Source organism: Crinia signifera, chromosome 8, assembly GCF_055691185.1.
Source record: "Crinia signifera chromosome 8, ASM5569118v1, whole genome shotgun sequence".
In the NCBI taxonomy this organism is placed as follows: Eukaryota; Metazoa; Chordata; class Amphibia; order Anura; family Myobatrachidae; genus Crinia; species Crinia signifera.
Window position 1 is genome coordinate 165,708,408 of NC_139224.1, and position 23,865 is coordinate 165,732,272.

Genomic DNA, 23,865 nt, shown 5'->3' on the forward strand with positions numbered 1-23,865 from the left:
GTGGAAAGCGGGTACAGGAAGTGGTGCTGTGCAGTGACACCCCGCCCCTAGGGCTCTACACTACTTACCATACAACCAGTGCTCTCAAGGATGAAGGAGATATATCAATAATTAAATAACAATTCTCTAATCGCTGGTAGATTGTTATAGGCAGATGTTCCTAACTGCAATACTCAAGGCACCCTAATGGTCCAGGTTTTAGGTGTATCCATACTTGGCCACAGGCAAAATAGTGCCTCCGTGAATTTGATTGGACCATCCATGCTGAACCATGGATATACTTAAAACATAAAACATATACTTGAGAACCGTGTTTGGGAACCTCTGGCTTAAGGGGTTGCAGGACTTCCTCAGATCTAGCATCAGGACTTAAAGCAATACCCTTATGTTTAATATATAAAATACAGCGCCAATAAGGGGTTTTCTTCTTGCTGGGTGCCTGCCAAGGACACTTTGATAGAGACACACACACACACACACCAGCTGATTGTCAGCAGCTTGGACTAAATCCTCACTACAACACTTCAGTAAACATAAATACCTGATGCTATTAGCTATCCGAGGCTATTAGCTATCCGAGGCTATTAGCTATCCGAGGCTAGTAGCTATCCCGAGGCTAGTAGCTATCCGAGGCTAGTAGCTATCCGAGGCTAGTAGCTATCCGAGGCTAGTAGCTATCCGAGGCTAGAAGCTATCCGAGGCTAGAAGCTATCCGAGGCTAGAAGCTATCCGAGGCTAGTAGCTATCCGAGGCTAGAAGCTATCCGAGGCTAGAAGCTATCCGAGGCTAGAAGCTATCCGAGGCTAGTAGCTATCCGAGGCTAGTAGCTATCCGAGGCTAGAAGCTATCCGAGGCTAAAAGCTATCCGAGGCTAGTAGCTATCCGAGGCTAGAAGCTATCCGAGGCTAGAAGCTATCCGAGGCTAGAAGCTATCCGAGGCTAGAAGCTATCCGAGGCTAGTAGCTATCCGAGGCTAGTAGCTATCCGAGGCTAGAAGCTATCCGAGGCTAGTAGCTATCCGAGGCTAGTAGCTATCCGAGGCTAGAAGCTATCCGAGGCTAGTAGCTATCCGAGGCTAGAAGCTATCCGAGGCTAGTAGCTATCCGAGGCTAGAAGCTATCCGAGGCTAGAAGCTATCCGAGGCTAGAAGCTATCCGAGGCTAGAAGCTATCCGAGGCTAGAAGCTATCCGAGGCTAGAAGCTATCCGAGGCTAGAAGCTATCCGAGGCTAGTAGCGATCCGAGGCTAGAAGCTATCCGAGGCTAGAAGCTATCCGAGGCTAGAAGCTATCCGAGGCTAGAAGCTATCCGAGGCTAGTAGCTATCCGAGGCTAGTAGCTATCCGAGGCTAGAAGCGATCCAAGGCTAGAAGCTATCCGAGGCTAGAAGCTATCCAAGGCTAGTAGCTATCATGTATACTAATTTGAAATGTTCCTTTATGGTTTAGAAATAACCATACCCTGCGCACATAGGGCCCGTTTCAGACGTGTCCGATAGGCTGTGTAGTTTGCACACTAGCGAAATGGTAAACACTACCCTCCCTCACTCCCCCCTCCCCCACTCCCCCTACCTGGCTCATTATAAACAAAGACCATAAGAGAGTATAACATGTATGCACAGGTACCATACAAACACGTATCGCAGCTAGGAACAGATCACTCAGCACACGTATGTGTGATCTCGCCTGGCACATGCCCTTACTGGTGGCCCCGAGGCAGCTGGATTAGATCACCGATGACTAATAACAGGGAGGGTGTCATTATTGATTAAACAAACGTTCCTCTATTCCACCCCTCGGCGGGCATCCAACAAAAACAATTCTGCTCCCCAGGCCAGAACATAGAAACATAGAATGTGACGGCAGATAAGAACCACTTGGCCCATCTAGTCTGCCCCTTGGTATCGCAAACCATTATTGCTTTGTAAGGATATCAATATGCCTATCCGAGCATGATTAAATTGCTCACTGATGCGCAACGTGCTCCCTGTCTTTGCCGATAAAGTTCTAGAGTTGATGTACTTGGTATTCTCTTCTCCTGCCTCCAGAATCAGCAACTTCAAATGTATAAAAAGAAAGATGGCCGCTGGTATGGGATTTAAAGAAAGGATAAAAAAAAAAAAAAAAAACAGAACGTACTTGAGGGACAAGCATTTCACTAGCAGCCGCTGTCCAAAATGTTCCTTCGGTACTTCAGGCACGCCGAGACGCTCAATAGGCTCATCCTGGGGGTAAAACGCAAACAGAAAATGAAGATAAATGACAAAGTAGAAGGATGAACCCTTATCAAAACATCTTGATAGATATCCTGGATTCCTTTTGCTAAACAGGAATCATGTCCAAACCACATATGAATCCCATAATGGAAGGTGGATAGAAGGGGGTAAGATTCGGTTTGCTTTGTTGATTCAATTAGAAGTGATGCTGGCCATGCACCTGTGTACTTCAACTGTGCTTATGGTGGCTCCTAAATCACATATTGTAATATACACCATATGGTGTCTATAGGACATAGAAGAAAAGGTTGGAATCATTATCTCAGTCGTCATAGTCCATGGAGATTGGACATCAGATTTCAGTAAGTATTTTAATACGACCCCTTACTCACCACTACCACTGCCAACCCTAACCCTCCCAACCACCTGCAGCCTGTCCAATACCACCTTAGTATCCTAATCGCCCCCAAGTCCAACTCTAAAAACCTCAAACCCCAGGAAGCCCCCCCCCCCCCCCCCCGCCAATCCGCACACAGTCCAACTATTCCCTCCCACTCCCTAATACTAACCCTAGTGCTAATTTGGATGTTACTATTTTACTATTTACTATTTTACATCAACTTCGGCAGAGCCGTTTCCTACGCTGAATCTAAATTATACTGTACATCAATATTATATTTATGAAGGCTTCATGAAAAAAGAAATAGTAATAAAAAGTGAAGCAAGATCATTTCAAAAGTATTATCGTGCTAATCAAATTATTTTGATAAATCCATTCCAGATGTATCAAAATAATTAGCAGATAGAACTCAACAAATTTAACAAATTTACCCAATTTTTTGCGACTTCACCATTAAAATGTTTTTTACATAATAATCAAAAAACTGTTACAGGCTTATGTGAGCAAAGATTAACAAAAATTGGTAACAAAAAATACGGTTATCAGCAGAATTTCAATAAATCAAATATTTGTAATTTGTTTTAAAACAAACTTAGCAAAAGTCTCGTAACCTATGACCGTATTTTTTTTTTTTTTTTCATGCTGGGAAGACGATTAATTGATTGCATGTGAATTCTTCATGAAAGAAAATCATTAAAACGCACTTAACGATCCATATCCGAATGCCGCTAAATACCTACAGACACGGCATGAGTGGTGCTATTGATAGGCGTAATACCTCATCCTGAGCTGGGTGTAGTGCAAAGATTTCCTTGTGCCGGTTCGACTTTCTTTGGTGTTCGTTTTGGTGGTCTATCTCCTCGTTGGGTGTTCGGTCCAGGAGGTTTGGAAGCAGGGAGTCGGGAAGGGAGTTTTTGAGGTCAAAGATGCTGCAGGCCCAACTTCCTCTTGGCGTATCATCGATGGACATCGATCGTCTTTTTAGGTCATCCTGAGGCAGGAATTATAATATTTTACAGATAACAGACAAGTTTCTTATATCAAATGTCCTGTCAATGTTGTGCTGCTTAGTGTCATCCTATATGACTAAACCAAAAATGTATTTCTGCCACAATACACAACAGCCACAAGAGAAAGAAATGACTCCTTTGTGCGCTAAAAGATGTCATAACAGAGAGTGAAACCTTTTTTTTGCAGGGACACTGATCTGATTCACACTTGCTGGATATGTAGAGAGTAAGCTGTGAAGACAGAGATTGGAGGGAGGTAGGAGCAGATAGGGACTGGGCTGGGATGGGGTGGAGAGTGAAAGCACATTGCAGAAGTCGCCATTTTTACTAGTCAAGAATAATGGGCCACACGAGTTGTATTAAAAAAAAAAAATAATCTGCAACATTTCAACTGCAGTTTGAGTAGTGACCCCATAGGGGCGCTGTTTCTCCATGTTCCATCACAATGGATTATATACTGCCGTGCACCTGACTCTATGAGCCATAGAATTACATACACGGTCGTGGATTGTGTGACAATGATAATTTAGCTTCGTAGGAATATACTCTGCACACACATAGGAACCTGCAATACTGCACCTGTTCGTCCTGGTAGCTACTGCTCTCCTGGCCTTCATCCGACTCGAAGACCTGCTTGGGTAACCCCTTCTGTCTGTCCTTTTGCTTGTCCAGCGTGTTGGGGTTGAAGCCGGTCCCCAGTTTCTGGTATCTGTTACATATACAGCTCTTATTAGTGTTGGTGGGGGATGTAATACAAATACGTTGTATCTCTAACTTCTGCCGAACGTATCTCTCAGACATCTAGGTCACGGGTCTGTATGACTAACGTCTCGCCTCAACTGCCAATGACATACGGATACATTGCTTATATCCTAAAGCCGCGATCTACCTTCTATTGCTTTACCAAATTCATCCGAGCAGCTTTTACAACTGCCATGTTCTCATTGCCGCCCCTGCAAAATCCCGTGTTTTTGTTCCCGTGTTTTTGGCGGGGCACATAGCATCTCAGCTCTACAGACTCCATTCATACTGCCCCTTAGACCCGGGAAATTCCTGTGTCTTCCCCGTTCACACTGCTCCCCCTGGTATGCCTGCCATCATGTGTGTGGCATCTAAGAGCAGCTTTGATTGGCTGTTTAAAAAGCAGCTTTGAGCAATGCAATGAACTTGCTTTTTTGCATTTTGTCAGGAAAACCCGGGTCTGACCTGTTCACACTGCCATACACCCATGTATTTCCCAGGAAAAACCCTGCAAAAAACTCGTGTGTAATTCCCAGGGCATAACACCCGGGAATTTCACAAAGACCCTTTCACACAGAGACAGGACGCAGGAAATTACTGCTTGCCCTGGCAAAAACCTGGGTTTTTGCGGCAGTGAGAACGGGGTATCAATGTATTGCTTTAGCTTTATGGATTCAGCTGTGTCCCTCAGCAAGGTCTATACAGCTACCTGGGGGTATGGGTCATTATGTCAACCACTAAAGGTTGACATGAATTAGGTTGACACATGAAATAGGTCGACATATCTCGAGTTCTTCCACTTTTTTTGCCCCGGATGTCGACTAAGTGTCCCGCCTGCGCTTGCCATGCTTCGGGCAGGGTGCAGAGTGTATTTTATTCTCCCACCATGCTGTAGTGGATGGTAGGGCATGAAATACCGCCTGTCGACGCATGTCGACCTTTTGGTGACTTTCCAACCATGTCGACCTATTTCAGGTGCATGCCAACCTAACAGGTGTCGAGATAATAACGGTGTGCCACCTGGGGGTTGCTCTTTGAATACGGCTGGATACTACAATACCTGGCTTTGAATGCTAATCACGTATACGGTTACCGCTAGGAAATACATCTCTGCCCGCGTCCTCTGTACCCCAAGGTTAGTAGTGAACCCCCGAATAGGACGAAAGAGAATTAGGATTACTTCACATCTACCAGCAGGGCAAGAAAAAAAACCGGAGGCGAAACCTGTGAGGCTCGAGCGTGGTCAGCGTGGGTCCGGAGAGCGTGGTACTGACTGGCGAGCAATAGCCAATGACTGCTGTTATTTTACATGGCCTTTACCTTATGAAGCCACCAATTTGATTCTGGTCCATAACCAATCCCCTTCCCCCCAAGGGTTTATAAATCTGCACACACCGGCCCATTATTCTGCCTTTATCGTGACTTCCTGTCACCCCGATTACCCGGGAAATAACAATCTACCGGACGACCAAACTTACTTCCTGTTGACTATGGCCCAGTCCTCCGTGTAACTTCGTATACAATCTTTGACGTGTGGATCCATTTCACTGCAAGGACAAAAACACATACAGGCCTTGGATGAAACCGTAAAAGGTCCGTAGCCCGTGAGATGTTTGACAATCGGACGAATCTCCTAATTTTGCTTACCAACCGGAGAACCTCTAACGAGACAGCTGCAATCATTTTGTAGCCAATTTACCATAACGGGCTGGCAAACCCAAATGTTATTTTAATTAAATCTTCCCAATGTAAGGTGTCAACAAGCTGTCCCCAAATGTATATGGACAGAAGGGACAGATTAGACTATTCATTGAGTTGGTACCCCTAGTGGCCCCCAACAGATACAACACTTCCCGCCAGGCTGAACTCGATCACAATCTTGCCTGATAAAATTTCTCTCTGATGAAACCATGACTGAGCCGGACAATCATTGTGAGCCTGGTGAGTCCAACATGACCAGATATTGGTTTTTAAGGTCTAATCAGACCACGACGGGTCAAGTAAACACTGCATCATTCTCCAACATGCAAGTCCTAGTTTGTTACCTCTCTTCTGGCACGGATGAGACCACCGTTCGACATTCTCTCGGAGTGTACACAACCTCTACATCGTCCGTAGGGAACTCGTACAGGTCTCTTAGAGGACCCGAGTCAACGGCCACTGGATGACTGATGAGATATTCCTCATAATCCACCGGGTCCACCACGTCAGTAAGAGGCACCTGGAACATACAGAGGAGCTCACAATCTATACAATCTAGGGTTCATTTACTGACGCAAGCCAATTAACCTACTTAAACAAGAGCACCCGTAGGAGTCCCACTAACACAAGCAGAACATACAAACTCCACACAGATGCTTTTGTTAAATATTAACCCCATGACTTCATGGCTGCGAGGACGCGATGCTAACCACTATACCAGGCATGCCCAAACTATGGCCCTCCAGCTGTTGTGAAACTACAAGTCCCATCATGCATTGCCAGTTTTACTATTAGGGAATGCCACAACTATGGCAAGGCATGCTGGGATGTGTAGTTTCACAACAGCTGGAGATGCAGACTGGACGGAGCAGCAGCGGCGCAGGAGCCATGTTTTTGCACGTATCAGCTCGCAGCTGGCGGCAGATATATGCTCCGGAAGCTGCCATGACACCTGCGTTTTTTTGCAACCGCTCCCTGAAAACTTCCCATTACCACCTCCGAAAGGTCACTTCCTGTCAATCACTTTTCCAGGAATCCTTATAGCAAGCGAGATCGCAGCAGAACCTTGCGCAGGATGCCGATAATCGCTCCGGCGTACAAACATGAATAGCCCCTATGTAAATCCCAGCTTCGGTAGGACCTAACCGCAGTTCCCGATGGAAAGCATCGCTATATGCTTGGGATGTAGATTCTTGCTGCAGAAATAACGGCCATAAGAGGTGGGAGGTGGAGCTAAAATTAATCATTTACTTATACCCCTTTCACACTTGCAAGCCGGGTTCTAAGTTCCGGGTGCGACCCGGCTTGCAAGTGCTTTCACACTGGCCACCTGACCTGGAATGAAGTCGGGCCGGTGGCGTCATCTGGAGGCTTGGCCGGGGTGGCGCTGGGAGATGTCAGCACCTCCCAGCGGCGCATTTTCACTGCAGTGAACGGGATCTGGGTCACGCTGACCCGGTATACCCGTTAACACTCACCGCATCCCGTGTCGATTGTGGAATCTACCCAGGTCAGGACCTGGGTAGAAATCCCAGAATGCTGAACATGGGATGCTGTGACAAGACCCTTTCACACGGAGCTAAATCCCGGGTTGATGCGCGTTCATGTGCAAAAACCCGGGATATTTTTTGCAAGTGTGAAAGGGGTATTAGACACAAATATTAATAGATGGGATCATTTCAAATTATCCATCGATTTCATGCGTGATCCACAACATGTAAAATCTGTAATATAAGGCAATAAAAGTTACAGTGAAATAAGATTTATTAATACAAGTCACAGTCTCTTCAGATTAGTACAAATGTTACACAAACAACATCAAAATCCCCCAAAATGTTACACGGAGTTCCCCAGATACGGCCATATCTTAGCACCCGAGCAACCGGCAGATCTGCAGGCTGCACTTGTGTCACGCAGTAATCAGTATTTCTGCATTATAACGCAATGCTCCGCAACATACGGAACAGTCAACAGAGCACTACTCATGCCGAACAGATACTGCTGCCCTGTCTACCACTCACAATATACTGTACTGGTATACAGCTCCTGTGTAACTCACCGTGGCGTGGTGCGACCCCCCACCACCAACGCTAACGTTTTTGTGGAGCTGCGGTGACCCATATTGTCCTGAGATTTGTTTGCGCACCTCTGCGGCCACGGTCCTGAAAATGATTTAAAAGAATGTTATATATTAATTATGACAATAATGTTCTCATATACAGTTGGAGCTCTCCAGTGATATAAAATATACTCCTTACTTACTGTGGTCCCATATATAATGTACAGTTGACTAGTGATCATTCTAGCACCCTGCATCTTTCAAAACCTGTGCAGTTCCTCTCCCCTGCCTGGGGTGTCGCTCTCTGTGGTGGTGCTTATAACAGAGTCTGGTCTGCATATCAGTGCTGAAATACAGACCACACTGTGATAGAAGCATCACAGCAGAGAGCGACACCCCGGGCAGGGAAGAGGAACTGCAGGGGTTTAGGAAGTTACAGGGTGCTAGAAGGAACACTTACAAACACTACAGTTATAAACTCCTATAGCACCTTGTGGCCCCTTATGGATGAATGAATGATGGGCAATCCAAAATATACATCCAGGGCAATAGCTTGGAAACTATAATGAGAGGAAAAACCTTAACACGACAGAATAAAATCAGTTGGACGATATATACAGAGTAGCGGGAATCTGTACCATAAAACTCAACTCAACACAGTGTATTTAAAAAATGCAAAGTAACGTTTCAGGGCTGGCACATCCCTTTGTCAAGGTGTAGGGGCGTGGCAGCCCCAAAATGTTAGTTTGGATTTCTGGAACTTCTGGGCGCCATCGTATGCTTTAACCCAGGGGTGGCCAAACCGGTCCTCGGGATCTACCAACGGTCCACGTTTTCCAAATCACCTAACTGGAGCTGCTGCACAGCTGTAGTCATTACTAACTGTCACATTCCCCAGATCACCTAGCTGGTGCACAGCTGTAGTCATTACTAACTGTCACATTTTCAAACCTGCTGCTTTCATTCCTACTATAGATCCACAGGTGGCCTGAAAAACATGAACTGTTGGTAGATCTTGAGGACAGGTTTGGCCACCCCTGCTTTAACCCCTTCACTGGTAATCCTGAGAATTTTCCGGGCTATGACTTTATGCCCAGACTGGCACACCCGGAAAAATCTCTGGATTTCCCCTGTTTAGCACCGGGCAGCGCTGCTGAGTTGATCGCTGAACTCATCTGGCTTCAACGCAGCCCGGCTCCCTCTCCTATGCCGCGCCTGTATTACAGCCTGCGGCGCCGGCCTATGACAAGCCCAGTAGCCACATGCAGAGACGGGGTGCCGGGACGGGGCGCCAGGGCCGGGCAACAGCTGAAATAAAGTTGCCCAGACCCTACACACAGCCTGGTGATTTTTTTTTAAGGTAACGCTCCCCCTAAAAAACTCGCCCATTGGGCAACGCTACCTTAAAAAAAAAAACACCGCTGAAGGGGTTAACTTAGACAGAAAGTGAACGCTATTTTTCATTGGCACTATTCTGTTTCAAACTTGCTGGAGGGGGCTGTGAAGACAGAGATTGGGGGGGGGGGGTAGGAGCAGATAGGGACTGGGGTGGGGTGGAGACTGTTTGTGGGCTAAAAACGGTCACGGATCAAAATGAAAGTACATTGCAGAAGCAGCCATTTTTCTGGCCTTTTAACTAGTAAAAAAAATTTAATTTTAAAATAAATTAGTGCTTTGGTTTTTCCAGACTTTGTTATCGCTCTTATTACAGGCCCCCGAACAGCTAAAATATTAATAGAGGCATTCTGAAATGTGTAAAATGCGTAGGAGGGTGACGGGCCAGCCATCGCCGGCTATCTGGGCTCCGAGCACATCCCCGGGAAATGCAGCACAGAAATCAATAGATCTTTGTGCAATGCTGACCGAAGGAATTCCTGGGCTGACACATGAGAAATGACTGAGAAGCTGCAGAGTTATGTAAGAAGAAACAAAGTTACAGCTATTAACATTTTATAGACAGATCAACAATGTACGGAAAACAGGACAATCCAACTGCCACAATGTGCTCTGTACAATCTCCCTAGGTCACAGATATACCCCAAAATTAACATTTACACCTCTACAATAATGTATCAAAGCTTGGCAGGAGGTTCATCGGTACCAACCAATCAGCTCCTGTCATTTTCCCAGCACAGTCTGTAAAATGACAGTTACAAGCCGATTAGTTGGTACTGTATCATTTAGCTTTGATAAAATTGCCCCATATGTATTTTTAAATAAGCATCAACCATTAGTACTGACAAATACATTTTATAGAGGCCATATATGGTCACACTCCCTTCCCTGATATTGGGCTTAGGCTGTAAGTGGTGCAGGGGAGCGCTGGATACAAATCGCTGGGAAATAAGGTAGGTGGCAGGCTGCGGTACTGCTTTACTGTCTACCAAGACGCTGAGGGCCGGATAACACCCGCCTACTGTCTACCCAGATGCTGAGGGCCGGATAACACCCGCCTACTGTCTACCCAGATGCTGAGGGCCGGATAACACCCGCCTACTGTCTACCAAGACGCTGAGGGCCGGAAAACACCTGCCTACTGTCTACCAAGACGCTGAGGGCCGGGTAACACCCACCTACTGTCTACCAAGACGCTGAGGGCCGGGAAACACCCGCCTACTGTCTACCAACACGCTGAGGGTCGGATAACACCCGCCTACTGTCTACCAAGACACTGAGGGCCGGATAACACCCACCAATAGTCTACCAAGACACTGAGGGCCGGATAACACCCGCCTACTGACTCACTGAAGACCAAGCCACAACCCTGCCCACCGAGTCACTGAAGACCAAGCCGCACCCTTGCTTACCGACTCACTGAAGACCAAGCCACACCCTTGCTTACCGACTCACTGAAGACTAAGCCACACCCCTGCTTACCGACTCACATAGGGGTAGATGTATAAAGCAATGATAAGGGAGGAGAAGTGAGCCAGAGGAGAAATGGCCCATAGCAACCTATCAGCTGTTCAGTATAATTTTATATTATGCAAATTATAGATGTTACTTCAGTTCTGATTGGGTGCCATGGGCCACTTCTCCTCCCTTATCACTACTTCATACATCAACCCCTGAGGGCCATATAACCTCCCTGCCTACCGACTCACTGAGGGCCAGACAATACCCCTGCTCAGCAACACCCCTGCCTACCGACTCAATGAAGGACAGGCAACAATTCTGCCTACCGACTCACCGAAGACCAAGCCACACCTCACTGAAGGCCAGGCAACAACCCTGCCTACCGACTCACCGAAGACCAAGCCACACCTCACTGAAGACCAGGCAACAACCCTGCCTACCGAGTCACTGAAAACCAAGCCACACCTCACTGAAGACCAGGCAACAACCCTGCCTACCGACTCACCGAAGACCAAGCCACACCTCACTGAAGACCAGGCAACAACCCTGCCTACCGAGTCACTGAAAACCAAGCCACACCTCACTGAAGACCAGGCAACAACCCTGCCTACCGACTCACCGAAGACCAAGCCACACCTCACTGAAGACCAGGCAACAACCCTGCCTACCGAGTCACTGAAAACCAAGCCACACCTCACTGAAGACCAGGCAACAACCCTGCCTACCCAGTCACTGAAGACCAAGCCACACCTTACTGAAGGCCAGGCAACAACCCTGCCTACCGATTCACTGAAGACCAGTTAACAACCCTGCCTACCGACTCACTGAAGGCCCGACTCACCGAAGACCAAGCCACACCTCACTGAAGACCAGGCAACAACCCTGCCTACCGAGTCACTGAAAACCAAGCCACACCTCACTGAAGACCAGGCAACAACCCTGCCTACCGACTCACCGAAGACCAAGCCACACCTCACTGAAGACCAGGCAACAACCCTGCCTACCGACTCACCGAAGACCAAGCCACACCTCACTGAAGACCAGGCAACAACCCTGCCTACCGAGTCACTGAAAACCAAGCCACACCTCACTGAAGACCAGGCAACAACCCTGCCTACCCAGTCACTGAAGACCAAGCCACACCTTACTGAAGGCCAGGCAACAACCCTGCCTACCGATTCACTGAAGACCAGTTAACAACCCTGCCTACCGACTCACTGAAGGCCAGGCAACAACCCTGCCTACCGACTCGCTGAAGACAAAGCCACACCCCTGCTCACCAACTCACTGAAGGCCAGGCAACACCCCTGCCCACCAAATCATTGAAGACCAAGCCCCACACCTGCCTACCGACTCACTAAAGGCCAGGCCACACCCCTTGTTACTATTCATGCAATTTTGGGATTCTGATACTGTAGGTCACTTAAGTAATCTAAAGAGGCCTGCAGTCCTATCGGGAGTGTTGCATGATACAGTATAAATAATCTCTCCACTGTCCTAGCTGATGGTAACAATGAACTGCAGAGGTAACAGTAACAGCACATGCACATTGAAAAGAAACGAATCTGTGCAAATTGCTTCCTATTTTGTTGACCTCTAAACGAAACATGAACTGAGGAAATAGAGAAGGATGAAGAACAAGGGTGTGTGCTGGCTCGGTCACAGGGAAATGTTGGGTAGTGACTGTAACACATCATTTACGCTTATGATGACAGGAACCCGAACAAAAGACCTTGTCTTGTAGTTATTCGGATGTCTGCTGTACGGAGACTATTTCCCACAAATTGTTCAGCTCTCAGACATTGGGTCGACCCATATTTTGTCGACATGAATTAGGTCAACCACTGAAGCCGACATTGCTTAGGTTGGCACATGAAATAGGTCGACATGGCTAAGATCGGCAGGGATGGGAGATCGAAAGTCAAAAGGTTATCGTGAGTTTTTTTCACTTTATTTGTCCCGAATGTCAACATAGTCGACATGGACACGGTCATAGTGTGCCGCGACCCCTTGTGAGATGCTCAACAGAATGGACACGGACAATTTGGAACAGAATAAACAGTGTAGTGGTCACATTACTGCCTCACAGCACTGAGGTCATGGGTTCTATCCCCACCATGTGTTATATATACGGGGCAGTAAGGACGGTGTAATGGTTAGCATTACTGCCTCACAGCACTGAGGTCATGGGTTCTATCCCCACCACGTGTTATATATACGGGGCAGTACGGACGGTGTTATGGTTAGCATTACTGCATCACAGCACTGAGGTCATGGGTTCTATCCCCACCACGTGTTATATATACGGGGCAGTACGGATAGTGTAATGGTTAGCATTACTGCCTCACAGCACTGAGGTCATGGGTTCTATCCCCACCATGTGTTATATATATGGGGCAGTACGGACGGTGTAATGGTTATATTACTGCGTCACAGCACTGAGGTCATGGGTTCTATCCCCACCATGTGTTATATATACGGGGCAGTACGGACGGTGTAATGGTTATATTACTGCGTCACAGCACTGAGGTCATGGGTTCTATCCCCACCACGTGTTATATATACGGGGCAGTACGGATAGTGTAATGGTTAGCATTACTGCCTCACAGCACTGAGGTCATGGGTTCTATCCCCACCATGTGTTATATATACGGGGCAGTACGGACGGTGTAATGGTTATATTACTGCGTCACAGCGCTGAGGTCATGGGTTCTATCCCCACCATGTGTTATATATATGGGGCAGTATGGATGGTGTAATGGTTAGCATTGCTGCCTCACAGCACTGAGGTCATGGGTTCTATCCCCACCATGTGTTATATATACGTGCAGTACAGACAGTGTAATGGTTATAGCATTACTGCCTCACAGCGCTGAGGTCATGGGTTCTATCCCCACCATGTGTTATATATACGTGCAGTACGGACGGTGTAATGGTTAGCATTACTGCCTCACAGCGCTGAGGTCATGGGTTCCATTCCCACCATGGCTCTAACTGTGTTTGTATATTCTTCCTGTGCTTGCTTGGGTTTCCTCTGGGTACTCCGGTTTCCCTAGAATGTCTGTGTGTGCATGTACATGTGGTAGGGAATATAGATTGTAAGCTCCACTGGGGCAGGGACTGATAACAGACATTTCGAAACACAATTCAGCTCAGCAAGCAATTTAGTTTTTAAAAAAAAGGTCTTTCATTTCTCTTTTGTCCATAAGTCAGAACCTTTGAACACAGCATTAGTCAGATGTGGGGGTGTGAGGCATTTATCTCTGCAATAAGCAGAATTGTAATGTAGAGACTCATCAGATGAAGGGATGTTAAATGAAAGCGTCACAAATTCCGAAACCCAACACCCCCCTCGCTAGATCTGTAATACAGAACCAGCAGATCAGTCCAGATGACCAGTTTCCAATGGCGCTGGGAAGCCCCGATTGGACGCCAGTGTCACCGCGCAGACATTGTGGAGCTTTACATGAAAGTCACTGAAGGAAATACTAAGAGAGGAGTAAGCTCCCTGTGATTGGGCCTGTGACGGACACTACAACAATGAGTGCGCTGTACGGTCCTGTGTGGGGAAACCGGTCACATGCCGCTCACTGCAGTCAGGACAAAATGCTGGGACCAGTCCTGCATAACCTATTGCTACCAACATGTATACTGTGCCAGCACATTCCGTGTATTTATGGCTTATCATGCATTCTGGGTACTAGCCAGTGTGGCTACCATATAGGGTAACCTCAACTGTTCTAGGATAGTGGCTCAGCAGTCACTGGGTCGACATCTATAAATGGTCGACATACCCTAACTCGATATTGACAGAAGGTTACTTTGAAAAAGTCGACACAAATTTTTCATGCTTGACGTACACCTTGTATAAGTGAACGGTGTGCCCTCGCCATGCTTCGGGCACTATTATAATGTAACTCTATGCCCACTTGGATGGTGAAGTAGAAGCCGAGTTGGCCTAAACCAGTCTTTTTCAACTAGTGTGCCGCGTCCAGTTCACCGGTGTGCCGCCAGGTCGCGGGTCACGACGACTCACCAAATAGTCGCCGGCAGCGCTGTGTCACTGAGTAGTGACATGCAGGGGGTGGGAGACTCGGGTTTGTGTGCGTGCGCGGCGCCGCTGTCTGGAGCCGACGCCGGGACGCGCCTGTGTGTAGCAGTCGCCAGGCACGTCAGATCAGCCTGTGCATTCTGCAGGCGCGTCCCGGCACATGCACAGAAGGCCCCCACGGACGGTGGGGTTCTGTTGGCACCATCTATGGGACAGGTGCGTGGAATAACTAATGTGGGGCATTTGTGTGTGGAATTACTAAGGGGGAGCTGGTGCTTTTAATATCTAAGGGGGGGCATTTGTGTGTGGAATTTCCGAGGGGGAGCTGGAGTGCCTCTGCAATTTTAAAGACTTATCCAATTTGCCGCAAACTGAAAAAGGTTGAAAATCACTGGTCAAAACAAAAAAAAAAACCTGAAAAACATGGGTTGACCTTATGTCAATTTCGAACTAGGGTATGTCAACCATTTATAGGTGTCAACCTAGTCACTGTTGACATTAGTGGTCAACTTAGCAACAGACAACCTACATATTGTTGACCCAGGGACCGGATACCACCTCATCCACCCAGTAACTCACCAGCCGCATTCCTCAATGCCCTCAAGACCCACCTGTGTCACCAGCCTCCAACCCCCTGTGTCTCCCCAGCCATATACCCCCACCCCCCCTCCCGGGTGAATGCTTCGGGATTGCAGGTGAGGGCTGCTGGCAGATGTCTTTCCCCACCTTCCTATCTCCCCCCGCTCCAAAACATCCAACTATCTACCTCATCTCTGTCCCTCCTTTCTCTACTCCCTATATGTTGCATCTGAACCCCTCCTCTCTTTCCATCGCTCCCCCTCCATCTCTCACACATGGAAATCTCACCGTGACAACACAACACAGATAACAGCACCAATGCTACAGTAGGAATAAAATAGAGACGCATTGAACCAATCAGACTGTCGTCATTGTCAATCCATACAATGCACAAAGGGTGGAGCACCTGCAAAGGATCCGCCTCCAAACAGTCATGTAGTTAGAATGTGACATGTGTGTGAATATGTCCAGCCCCCATTCCCCTTTGTGTAAGTGCGAAATGCGTCAGCAGCAGAGCCAGGATGTGCAAGAACTTTGTCTGTGGATCTGCAGTACATTATACATGGTGAAAGTTGCAAAATAGCAACAGTTCTACATGAGCCCTGCAAAAACTTATACCCAAACAGCCGCCACTCGGTATACAGGTGACTCGGGTGCGCCTGCCGGTACTCAAAAGTACAGAAGACCTCTGTTAAAGGCAACATTTCCCTGGCCTGCCACTAAGACTGCATACACAGCTTTATATCAAACTTCCGATATATAGCTGGACCATCGGTCAGTGTGTCCCAGAAATACATTGGCATTATTCACGAACATATCGCATCTAACATTCATTCTAGAACCCTGCATCTTTCAAAACCTGCGCAATTACTATTCCCTGCCTGGGGTGTCGCTTTCTGCTGTGCTGCTTCTATCACAGGTCTGGTCTATAAAACAGTGCTGAAATACAGACCACACTGTGCTAGAAACACCATAGCAGACTCCTCAGGCAAAGAAAAGGAACTGCACGGGTTTTGGAAGATGGGTTCTAGTATGAACACTAATTTATACAGGTGAGTATCAGGCCCCTGCCTGCCTTTCGGACCCTTGGATAAGAGGTGTTTAGCTGCCTGTGTTGGGGAGGGGGGGGGGGGGGATATTTTACCTCTCATAGTAAATACTGTAACGTTAGATAACTCCCCAGCAGCGAGCACTTTGTGTTACTATATATACACACATTTATGCTGATGATGTCACTGGTGCCAGCAGCTGTCTATTAACAGGACAGATTTGCTCTTATCCTCAAAGTATTGGCAGCTGCACAGAAACGCTGTAGTAATGTTTACATAGTAATTAATCTATAAGAGTGTCAAGATAACCTGGTAATAGGGAAACGCGAACACGAAGCCACGTAAAACTAGCGGCAACCAGGCTGCGCCACATTATCACAGGCGGCAACCAGGCTGCGCCACATTATCACAGGCGGGCAACCAGACTGCGCCACATTATCACAGGCGGGCAACCAGACTGCGCCACATTATCACAGGCGGTGCCACATTATCACAGGCGGGCAACCAGACGGCGCCACATTATCACAGGCGGTGCCACATTATCACAGGCGGGCAACCAGACGGCGCCACATTATCAGAGGCGGCGCCACATTATCACAGACGGGTAACCAGATGGCGCTACATTATCACAGGCGGCAACCAGCCTGAGCCACATTATCACAGGCGGCTACCAGCGTGAGCCACATTATCACAGGCGGCAACCAGCCTGCGCCACATTATCACAGGCGGCAACCAGCCTGAGCCACATTATCACAGGCGGCAACCAGCCTGAGCCACATTATCACAGGCGGCAACCAGCCTGAGCCACATTATCACAGGCGGCTACCAGCGTGAGCCACATTATCACAGGCGGCAACCAGCCTGCGCCACATTATCACAGGCGGCAACCAGCCTGAGCCACATTATCACAGGCGGCAACCAGCCTGAGCCACATTATCACAGGCGGCAACCAGCCTGAGCCACATTATCACAGGCGGCAACCAGACTGCGCCACATTATCACAGGCGGCAGCCAGACTGCGCCACATTATCACAGGCGGCTACCAGACTGCGCCACATTATCACAGGCGGCAACCAGCCTGCGCCACATTATCACAGGCGGCAACCAGCCTGCGCCACATTATCACAGGCGGCAACCAGCCTGCGCCACATTATCACAGGCGGCAACCAGCCTGCGCCACATTATCACAGGCGGCAACCAGACTGCGCCACATTATCACAGGCGGCAGCCAGACTGCGCCACATTATCACAGGCGGCAACCAGACTGCGCCACATTATCACAGGCGGAATAATCAGAAGTGAAGTCCCGCGACTCTTCTACAGTAACGACGGGATGTAATACAAGCCAGACAAACTTGACTTTTTTTTTTTTTTTTTTAAAGCTGCAATCATTTCTAAAGCATTATATTGCCTTTTTAAATTGTAAGCAAAATCGCACCGTGTGAATACCCCTTAAGGCGAGTGTGAAATCAGTGGTTGCGATAACAACCACACCACTGCTGACATTGGATAGGATCAGAGTGATGAAGACGAATTACAGTTGGTCTTTTATCAAGTTCTCTTCTAATGCCCCTTTCAGACATACTCCAAAATCCCAGGTTTTTGCACATGAACGCGCATCAACCCAGGATTTTGGTATGTCTGAAAGGGTCAACCCAGGTGTTAAAACCCAGGTCTCCGAAACTTTTTTTTACCTGGGTAGAGGACCCGGGATTTGCGACCCGGGTTGACCCTTTCAGACATAAGAAAAACCTATGTTTTTCAGCACATTACCAGGTAGAATTGCTTCACCCGGTAATTTGCTGCTGTGTGAAAGGGTGCAGACTGCACCCGGGAAAATTACCCAGCAGTCACAAAGAATAGATACGCTTTATAACGCTTCTGAAGGAATTTCGCACAGGTGTAAATAGATAGCCTGGACTAATTCAGCTGTCTGTAATCAGCCCCGTTCATGCACAATAGCTATTGTAAACAGCAGCTCCTGTTCTAAAGGTGCCCATACACGCACCAATTATCGAATGCGTTTTGTACTTTAAAAGTGCAAAACGCATAGCATATACAATAATCGTAGCGTGTTTATGGGCGGAAGCGATGCAACGCGATGTGCGTTCCCGGGAGTCCTATATTGTATGCTCCAAAAAGTATGTGCAGCACGTACTTTTTAGACTACATCTGAAAATGAACAGTACAAACATGGGTTAATCGCATCGCACGCATCAAAATACACATCACATCGCATCGCGTTCTGGCAGGAAAATTGTATAGAACCATTGTACAGTCAAAAACGCATAGCACAGTAAAGTTGGTGCGTGTATGGGCACCTTAAGTGCTGGGCGCGCTGCAAGTACGATGCCACCAGCCCCTAAGCCAAACTTCTCTGGGATCTCATCTTACGTCACCCTGGAATCTGCGATAAGCGCAGCCTCTGTGCTGTTTGCACAAACCTCACACGCAGTTCAAACGTGAGCTACAAACCACTGAACCAGCCCCTGTATGTGCATTAGACAAAAGGTATGTTATGTTGCTGTACTTATAGGGCATTGTGTTGGTAAGTTCTTTGTTTTGCTTGGGACTTAAGGTGCCCATTCACCTGTGGGTACAGTCCCCTGACCCGCCAGCACACTCGGCTAGAGCTGTTGGGGGATCAGGGAAATTGAAAGTTAAAAATGCCCTATTCCGCAATCCCAACGGGAATCTGGGGATTTCAATTTTTACAAGTTTAATACCCATGATCCCCTGACGCAACCACCAGGGGATCGCCCTAACACGTCACTGGTGTATGGGCACCATTACTTGAATAAAAATCAAACACACACACACACACACACCCACAATCTGAGCATTGACATCATACAGCGGCTTCTGGTTACAAGTGTGGAACGCAGCGGCATACTAAGGACCAACCAGGTCTGACAGACAAGAGGGAGGAATCTCATCCAGGACTGAGAGACAAGGGAGGGGGGGGGGGTCTCATCCAGTACTGACAGACAAACAAGGGATTGGGGGGTCTCATCCAGGACAGACAGACAAGGGATTGGGGGGTCTCATCCAGGACTGACAGACAAGGGATTGGGGGGTCTCATCCAGGACTGACAGACAAGGGAGGGGGGGGGGGGGTCTCATCCAGGACTGACAGACAAGGGAGGGGGGGGGGGGGGGGGAGTCTCATCCAGGACTGACAGACAAGGGAAGGGGGGGGGGGGGGTTCATCCAGGACAAGGGAGGGGGGGGGGGTCTCATCGAAGACTGACAGAAAAACAAGGGAGGGGGGGGGGGGTCTCATCCAGGACTGACAGACAAGGGAGGGGGGGGGGGGTCTCATCCAGGACTGACAGACAAGGGAGGGGGGGGGGTCTCATCCAGGACTGACAGACAAGGGAGGGGGGGGGGGGTCTCATCCAGGACTGACAGACAAGGGAGGGGGGGGGGTCTCATCCAGGACAGACAGACAAGGGAGGGGGGGGGGGTCTCATCCAGGACTGACAGACAAGGGAGGGGGGGGGGTCTCATCCAGGACTGACAGACAAGGGAGGGGGGGGGGGGTCTCATCCAGGACTGACAGACAAGGGAGGGGGGGGGGGTCTCATCCAGGACTGACAGACAAGGGAGGGGGGGGGGGGTCTCATCCAGGACTGACAGACAAGGGAGGGGGGGGGGGGGTCTCATCCAGGACTGACAGACAAGGTAAGGGGGGGGGGGGGGTTCTCATCCTGGACTGACAGACAAGGGAAGGGGGGGGGTCTCATCCTGGACTGACAGACGAGGGGGGGGGTCTCACCCAGGACTGACTGACAGACAAGGGAGGGGGGGGGGTCTCATCCAGGACTGACAGACAGGGGAGGGGGGTCTCATCCTGGACGGACGGACAGACAGACAGACAGACAGACAGACAGACAGACAGACAGGACAGGGGGTCTCATCCAGGACTGACAGACAAGGGAGGGGGGGGGTCTCATCCTGGACGGACAGACAAGGGAGGGGGGGTCTCATCCAGGACTGACAGACAGGGGAGGGGGGTCTCATCCAGGACTGACAGACAGGGGAGGGGGGTCTCATCCTGGACGGACAGACAGACAGGGGAGGGGGGTTTCATCCAGGACTGACAGACAGAGAGGGGGAGGGGGTTATCCTGGCCGGTCGCACAGGGGGAGAGGGTCTGAACCAGGCCGGGCGGATGGAGGGGGAGGCGGCCTGTGCAGGCAGTGGAGCCTGGGAATCCCCCTCATGCTCCCACTGCCCGGGAGAGCCGGGGATACGGGTCCTAGCTGGGAGGAAGGAGCGGTGTCGGGTCCCTGGGCTGCCCCGTTACCTGCTGATCTTCTGGGCAAACGCTCTGCGCTCCGCCATGTCCGCGGCCTCGGGAGCTGCGACTCCCGGCGGACGGAGGATGTGGATGCTGGGAACGCAGGTGCGCGCTGCTTCGGGGAATTACGGCGGCCGGGTACCGTAATGTGCTGCGCACTGGGTACTGATAGTTCGAGCGCCGTAATGCCTGGAGCACTGGGTAATAATAGATCGGGCACAGTACTGTCCTAGAGCACCGGGTAATGATAGGCTAGGTACCGTAATATCTAGAAAACTGGGTAATCATAGGAGGATCAATATTTTACATAACTCATCCTTGGACTTCCAATGGGAACAGGTAAAGTTGCCCGAAACATAGCGAGTAAAGGCGGTACACTAATTGGGAGCCACGCGTAAAGACATTGACACCAAAAAATAAATTAAAAAAACTTGAAAAATTCATGTTGATCTTTTTCCAGTGTCGACCTTGTGCATGTTGACTTTTGGGGGTCGACCTATTGACTGGCAACTTAGACAAAGGTCCTAATTCAGACATGATAGCACTGCTGCAATTTTTAGGTGGGTTGATTATCGATAGACTGTGCATGCGCAAGACCGTCCTGCGATTAAATCCTGCTAATTATTTTATCGCTAGCCATTTGCAAGATGATTGACATGAAGCCGGCATTGGTAACCCTCCATTTTCTGGGAGTGTCAGGGAATACGCAGGCGTGCGCAGGTGTGTGAGGGGAAGTCATGTGACATCAGCTCCGCCCCCGATCAGGCTTATTCTATCACAGCCGCTGAGTAAGTCCTGGGCTACACACAGACTGCACACACTGGGGAATCATTACATGGTGAGCGGCTGTTATCTGGGAGTGTCAGGTAATACGCAGGCGTGCGCAGGTGTGTGAGGGGAAGTCATGTGATGTAAGCTCCGCCCCCGATCAGCCTGATTCTATCGCAGCCGCTGAGTAAGTCCTGGGCTACGAACAGACTGCACACACTGGGAAATCATTACATGGTGAGCGGCTGTTATCTGGGAGTGTCAGGGAATACGCAGGCGTGCGCAGGTGTGTGAGGGGAAGTCATGTGATGTAAGCTCCGCCCCCGATCAGCCTGATTCTATCGCAGCCGCTGAGTAAGTCCTGGGCTACGAACAGACTGCACACACTGGGGAATCACTACATGGTGAGCGGCTGTTATCTGGGAGTGTCAGGGATAATGCAGGCGTGGCCAGGTGTGTGAGGGGAAGTCATGTGATGTCAGCTCCACCCCCGATCAGCCTGATTCTATCACAGCCGCTGAGTAAGTCCTGGGCTACACACAGACTGCACACACTGGGAAATCATTACATGGTGAGCGGCTGTTATCTGGGAGTGTCAGGGATAATGCAGGCGTGGCCAGGTGTGTGAGGGGAAGTCATGTGACATCAGCTCCGCCCCCGATCATCCTGATTATATCGCAGCCACTGAGTAAGTCCCAGGGTTCGCACAGACTGTGCACACTGGGGAATCATTACATGGTGAGCGGCTTGTGAACGGATTTGCAGTGAATCGCTTCCCTGCGATAATTTCGCAAGCAGTGCTAAGCAGTTCGCAGGCTTACACAGGCAGGATTTCACTCTGTCCTGGTGGCGTACACCTGATTGCAAGGTTCCAAAAAATAGCAACTGTGCGATCAGGTTTGAATTAGCCTATTTTCTGTAAACTATACCCCTGCTCCCTTATGTTAAAAGGTAACCAGCCCCGTCCCGGACGCCCACACTGAGGCCATTGTGTCTCCCTCTGTAATCATGCAGTATAGCATGTACACAACAGAATGGTTGCACAATGTTTTATGTAATAACACTCAAGACAGAGCAGCCATTGAAAGTAAGAACAAAAGTAAACAGAGTCGGATAACTGTGACTTATACTGGAGAAGGATCAGAGCTGTGTGGATTACATAAGTCTGGACTGCAGAGAGAGAGACTCAGGGCCGTATTCAATGCGGCCGGCGAGGGGGTTAAACAGCGGAGATCGCCAAAAACAAGCGACCCTCTCCGTTTAACTGTACTCCGCTCACTGTATTCAATGTTCCGGGGGAACCTTCGCTGTCAGATGGCGGCGAGGATTCCCCCAAACAGCTAAGTTCACGGCTAATGCATGGAGCCTGCTGCATTTAGCCGCGAGCCTCCCCGTTTTGGTGGATGCATACACCGTTTCCCCATTGCTGTAAAAACCCAGACTATCACAATCACACCCTAGCTACGGCTGGGAAATGACACAGCGGCGTAGCTACGATTTGGGCGCCCCCCCGCCGCCCATGCAAACCCCCCCAATCCCCCGCAGCCTTACCTTTCGCGCTGGTCCCGGCGGCTCCGTTCTTCTGCTGCGGACCACCACAAAATGGCCGCCCCCATACAGTTTCTGTCTGCTGTATGGGGACGGCCATTTTGTGGTGGTCCTCAGCAGAAGAACAGAGCCGCCGGGACCAGCAAAATAGGTAAGCCTGCGGAGATTGGGGGGAGGTGTAACTATAGCACCGCAGCCCCCGGCGCCCCCATATGCACAGTGCCCCCCCCCCCCGCGGTGGTGGGGGCTGCGGTGCTATAGTTACGCCACTGAAATGACAGCTCTTGTGTCACCTATCAGGTGGAACGGTCACAGTGATGTTTGTGGAGCTGTGTGAATCTCAGGGATACACATTGTACATAATTAGATTGGGAGCATTATCGTATAGAATAAGACAATTGCTGCTCCTGTGACAGAGTGATTTAAGTGTAATTGAATTACAATAGGGCTACTTTCAAAGTACACAGTAGGGTGGCCAATTCTGGGATTTCGGGATCTGTGATCGCCTGCACATTTTTTGGTTTGCGTTTTCTCATTCCGGGCAGCGCTGAGCACCTGCAGTATTCGCTCAGAGGCTGATTGGCTGT

At 49.2% G+C, this 23,865-nt stretch overlaps 1 protein-coding gene across 11 annotated transcripts in view; it reads right to left on the reverse strand.

Annotated features, from left to right (window-relative positions):
- DOCK7 (dedicator of cytokinesis 7) overlaps positions 1-21,127 on the reverse strand; it is a 138,691-nt gene extending 117,564 nt beyond the window's left edge. For all 11 annotated transcript variants that reach the window (XM_083157673.1, XM_083157672.1, XM_083157670.1 and 8 more), the window contains exons 1-7: positions 20,969-21,127; positions 8,125-8,227; positions 6,410-6,585; positions 5,843-5,911; positions 4,203-4,332; positions 3,392-3,604; positions 2,137-2,222 (exon numbers count right to left, since the gene is read on the reverse strand). In XM_083157673.1, coding sequence (XP_083013799.1) covers positions 2,137-2,222; positions 3,392-3,604; positions 4,203-4,332; positions 5,843-5,911; positions 6,410-6,585; positions 8,125-8,227; positions 20,969-21,006 — 815 coding nt within the window. In that variant the 5' untranslated portion in view covers positions 21,007-21,127. The remainder of the gene's footprint in view (positions 1-2,136; positions 2,223-3,391; positions 3,605-4,202; positions 4,333-5,842; positions 5,912-6,409; positions 6,586-8,124; positions 8,228-20,968) is intronic.
- Positions 21,128-23,865: the final 2,738 nt, after the last annotated feature.